Source organism: Alligator sinensis, unplaced genomic scaffold, assembly GCF_000455745.1.
Source record: "Alligator sinensis unplaced genomic scaffold, ASM45574v1 scaffold237_1, whole genome shotgun sequence".
Lineage (NCBI taxonomy): Eukaryota > Metazoa > Chordata > Crocodylia > Alligatoridae > Alligator > Alligator sinensis.
In genome coordinates this window covers 4,204,472-4,209,590 of record NW_005841849.1, presented here as the reverse complement: position 1 = coordinate 4,209,590, position 5,119 = coordinate 4,204,472, and the positions used below count along the sequence as shown (strand labels likewise).

Genomic DNA, 5,119 nt, shown 5'->3' with positions numbered 1-5,119 from the left:
GGGGAGGGGGAGTGGGGGGGGGGGGGGGGGGTGTGTCCCAGGATCTGTGCGCAGGGTGAGGGTGCGTGGGGCTGCGGCTGTGCCAGGCTCCTCCTGGTGGCAGGGCCAGGCTGGGAGGCAGGCTATGGGGGGGCTATGGTGAATTTTGGGGTGACTGCAGCCTCCACCCATATATTTAAATAGAAACATAATTTAGAAAAATAATAGTTAACTTGTCATATACTCTGAGCTAGGTACCTTTTCCCACATAAACTCTCCAAATGTGTATCAGGTGCACACTCTGATTTGCTCTTTTACCAAGGGGTAAAATGAAGACACTGAGATACCACTATTTCATTACCTTGCAGTCATTTTCCTTTTACACACACAAGCTAGTAGCACATTTTCCATATCAGCATTGGCTTGAAACATTCCTCTTCCTTTAAGTTACTTCCATTTTACCAGCCATGTTTAACCCATCTGAATTTTTACCAAGTTTTTATTTAGTAGGAATTCTAATCTCGAAAGTATCCTCTGGGAAACACCTCTCAGACCATACATTAATACTGTGGTGTCTCAGTGGCTGACAGCAGCAGAGAAAACAAACCTCAGGTAGTAACCTCACCACTTTGAAATACTCAACTCATAACTGAGTCTAGCTATTTCACATCATGCAAACTTGATTTTTTTGATTTGCTGGAGCAAAGGAACATCTAATGCCATTCTAACAGTGTTAAAGCAACCAGAGATATGTCAAACTCTCTCTGGTACCACACAGCTAGGGATAGTAATTGCTGTAATTAATACACACATTTTTACCCAAAATTTAACCCTCCAAATTGGGGGGGTGGTGTCTTAAGCAGGGAAGTTGATGTTTTTCTGTCCAGTATAGCAACAGAAGAATTTCCATTCAAGCAGGCTGAGGGGAGCAAATTCAATGGCTCAATTTACTTAATTCCTGCTAGTTGCTCTTCACTCAACAGGTGTTACTCTCCCTTTTAATGGTCTTGATGTTCCATTAATCAAGGCATCTTCTTTTCAACAATTCTGCTGAAGACTTTGCAATTTAGCTACTCCTGGTCTCTCCTGTTTCGCAACCGTACAGACTGTTTTAAGCAAATCCTAGATCTGCTCCTGGAAATCAATCTCCAGTAACATCTAGTTTCAGCTTTTGACTGAATAGCCATGAGCTGCTGATAATTAAGCTGTGAAAGGGTTAAAACTGTAGCTTTTCCCTGACCATGAAAGGAAGGGAGAGTGAACTAAAGATTAGCTTCTGCCCCTACCTAGCCATGAGTCTTTTTTTCAATTTTCTTTATGCTTCCTTTCCAAAAAGGAAAGTGTGTGTCTTATTTGGGAGGTTTGGTATGCAAGAAAATACAGTATACACTTCAACAGCAGTTCCCTAAAATGGGAGCGAGTACCCTTCCATCTGCACTAGGCCTATAAAAAGTTTTATTTTTATATATTTCCAGTCAAAAGTATATATTATTTATGTATTTCCAGTGCCAATATACATTCCCAGTCAAAAAAAAAAATGTTAAATTGTGATTACGGTGGAGAGGTATATACGAGACATTTAAGAATAATACTATCTATGTTCCTTTTATCCATTATTACATAGAGTAAAATCTCTGCTATCTGACATTTAACTGTGGCCAGCTGGATGCAGAGGGGGTGGGGGAAAGGCTGTACATGGCAGCGCCCACTGCCACCCACCACCCTGCACTCTCGCTGCTCCGCATGCAGCCATTGCCACATCTCCCTTCCCTCGCTTTGCATACCCTGAAAGCTCCTGCCAGGGGTTTTCAGATAACTGGAATTTTTACAGAACCAGCAATCCCCTCACTCTGGGGATATCCGCTGGATAACAGAGATTTTACTGTATTCTCTCCCTTCTGGTGCCACCTACAGGCTATTTTGATAGAACGGGTGCACTTGGTGAACTCTCGCGCCAGAAATTGGATCCCTTTTAAATCCTTGCTAGAAATAAGAAATTACCAAAATTTGGAAAAGAAAGTACAATCTAAGCAACGTTTTTATTCTAGCAGCCACGATCCTGTCAGATCCATAAGACAATTAGCTAACTGTTCAGATTTGTGTTCGAAGGAAACGAAAAGTGACAAATCATGTAAAAACACAGAATGTACTACCTGCTCTGCCTATTTAACTTTAAACTCCTCCTGAAATAATCTCTAAATAGACTTTTCAGGCTTGAATATCACAGTAAAATGCCAGCTCAGAAGAGTAACTCTTGATATAAAGGCTAGGCTGATCTTTCATTAACCCAAGTTCCAGGAGAGTACTAACTAGTAGTTTTTGCAAAGCCTCAAACAAGACGAAATGTTCTCCTTGAAACTGAAAGTAAAAGCTGTCAGGCATGAGGGAATCTGAATCTATTACAGAAAACTTGGTTGTCTTAATCTCCTTGGAGCTACATCAGCCCACTTCTTGGCCTACACACATCAGCCCAGAACTCTCTTTTTGCTGCAGATTCCATACGGAATAGTCTGATTCCTCAGCATGACTACAGCAGGGTATCTGCTTGCCTCTCTGGAGGAGAAAAAATAGCTGCGTTCAAGTTAAGCAACTACAGCTGAAAGCCCAGCTTCATCTCCCCTCCCATTCACCCCAGACCTCGGATCAGGACTTTCCAATGCCCTTTACTTGGGAATTGGTTACAGTTTAACTAGGTTGGGTTTAAAAACAGATTTTGGTTAGGTCAGTGCAAAAAAACCCTGCTGGGGATAGTCTTAAATTGTCAGCATCTGACAGGCACCAATTGCTTATAAAATTAAGCAAAGGCAAGGCAAGCCAGGTTTAAATCTAAGAGGGGCCACTAAAGAGTTTGCACCTATTTAAGTATATTTTAAAGTATTCTTCAATTAACTTTGTTGTTAACCAGGCCCGAGAGGTACCACACATACTGAAGTTCAGATTCAGGCATGTCCAACAGCTTTCCAACAGTCTACCACATGGTCATCATCCGCCTAGTGTTCTGACCTGTTGTTTTGCTCAAGGTCTATATCTTCCTACATAAGCTGCTTAACAAAGGAGGTCACACCTCTCCGCTTCACTTCCATGGAACCCTTCCAATCTCCCTTCTTTCCCCCTGGCAGTTCAATGCTGCTATGAACTAAATTCCAGAAGTTGCCCAGCCCATTTCCTGCCTTATGGGCAAGAAACTGACACTGGTTTGCTGGATCTTGGTCAACAGGCCAGCTCCCAGTCGGTACATCTCCTGTGATGCAAAATGAAAACTCATTCATCCAGCTTCTCTCTCTCTCTCTCTAGTCCCCATTCTATATTTTCATCCAATTTAACTCACAACCAGCACCATCAATATACCTCTGTTTCCACACCTCTCTGGTACACTGCTTCTCTTTTTCCAGCTTCACTTCATCTCTTTCCCATACTTACATTTACCTTTTCTTTCTTCCCTTTCCTAAGAGACTGTCCTCTGAACTCTGCGAACAACTTTCTCTGCCCAGAACTGGTTTACTAACTAGCAGTATCCCTGCTTTAACAGGTGACCATTTTTTTCTTTGCTTGTCCCTTCACCTTTAAGCTCCCCTTTGGTCCTTCTCTACAGATTCTGCACTTTCTCTATCTGCTGCCTTATCTTTCTCCTCCTGGCTTACACCCAAGTTCTTCAGCTCAGTTAGTACAGCCCAATGCAATTTCACTAGACACAATATCTGGAAAGTTTTATCTTCAGTCAGATTCAGGCACAAACCATTCCTACCTGACCGTTCAGCTGCTTTGTGACGTTTACTTGGATGCGCAACTGAAATCTCCTCATAGTCGGGGTCCTTCTCCTCAATCACTCTCTTGATTCCAGACATGCTGGCGTTACTGCTTCACTGAGAATGGAAATACAAAAAAATTAATGTCAGAATTACTCAGAGAGATACTAAGACTTTAGGATTCACATGACATAAGAGGAGAAGACTGCCTTCCAACTCATAAGAGGCAAGCTATACCTTGAATGACTACTACTCCTATTACGTTGTACTATCAAAGTGTTCAGTGATGCTAACTCACGTGGCTCCCCTTCTGAACTTTGGCACATGTTATCATTAGACCCAGAAGTTTAATTCTACCTCCAGCTTTGTTCCTCTTCACAGAACTACACAGTGGTGCCTTTTTAAAAGTGAACCAAGGGCTGAAACGGAAGGCCAGAAAGAGGAAACAATCTGTCCTATCACTAAAGACCAGTGCAAGCTGACCTGCAAATGTGGAAGTGTACCTTCTAGGTAAGAGAAGACACGTGTGCAGGGAAACCTAAAGCTCATGCTTTTTCCGCTCCCCCCAGTCCCCTTTTCCAAACTCTGCTAACAAAGTACCAGGTGTCATGGATTTGCAATAGGGATGCCCTATGAATCAGGAGTCTGAAATACATGACTGCCTCTCTCTCCCCATCACACCATACTTCGATCATGACTACTTGAAAGGAGACTCCACGTTCTGTTTCCAGCCCTCAGCGGTGTCAGGATACCTCAAGGCTTAGCAAATATACAAATGTTGTTTTGTCAACACTTAACTCTGGGGAGACTAAGATTCATATCTGCCCAAGAGTCAGTTGGCAAAACACCATTACCTAATCACGAGTGATTTCAGCCAGGGCGCCACAGCCTTAAGAGCCTTTCAAGGGTGCAGTGCAATGATAGCACTGTTAGGTCTGCAACCACGGCTCACAAGATAAATCCAGAGATTTCAAAGTGGAATCCACCGCAATAAAACACACTGACCCAGCGTGGTCTTTCTGAGGTCTCTGCAACAGAAGCATTGCTAGAGCATTTGTCAGCAGTCACAAAACAAGCAAGAGCAAAGAGCTGACACCTCCGGAGGGCTGCTAACGAGCAACGCCCGACTGAGCAGCGCTGCTGGGGGCTCTGCTAGCCTGCCACAGGCACAGATTCGTTTTTGAACCCGGGAGAGAGACCCTGGAGCAGCCGCCCCCCAAGGAGGCGCGCAGCCCCCCGCCACTAGGAAAGGGAAGGGACATGGCATGGGAGGCCCAACGCAGGCGACACGGAAAGAAAAGCGCTGTTGTTAGGCCTCCGCACCCGTCCCCGTGGGCGCCGACCCAGGCTCCATCGTGGCGCCAGCTCAGCCCCGCGCGGCCGCCCCGGGCCGG

The 5,119-nt window shown here is 44.5% G+C and overlaps 1 protein-coding gene across 15 annotated transcripts in view; it reads right to left on the bottom strand.

The window, feature by feature from the left end:
* Positions 1 to 4,938, bottom strand: part of YEATS2 (YEATS domain containing 2) — a 74,474-nt gene extending 69,536 nt beyond the window's left edge. For 8 of the 15 annotated variants that reach the window (XR_003095156.1, XR_003095153.1, XR_003095154.1 and 5 more), the window contains exons 1-2: positions 4,580 to 4,935; positions 3,725 to 3,842 (exon numbers count right to left, since the gene is read on the bottom strand). Coding sequence is in view for 11 of the 15 variants with exons in the window: in XM_025209702.1 (XP_025065487.1) it covers positions 3,725 to 3,824 (100 nt within the window). In the remaining 4 variants the exon portion in view is untranslated. Of the gene's footprint in view, positions 1 to 3,724; positions 3,843 to 4,579 lie in introns of all 15 variants that reach the window. The other 7 variants (XM_025209721.1, XM_025209730.1, XM_025209734.1 and 4 more) reach the window with 2 other exon arrangements.
* Between the last annotated feature and the right edge of the window lie 181 nt (positions 4,939 to 5,119).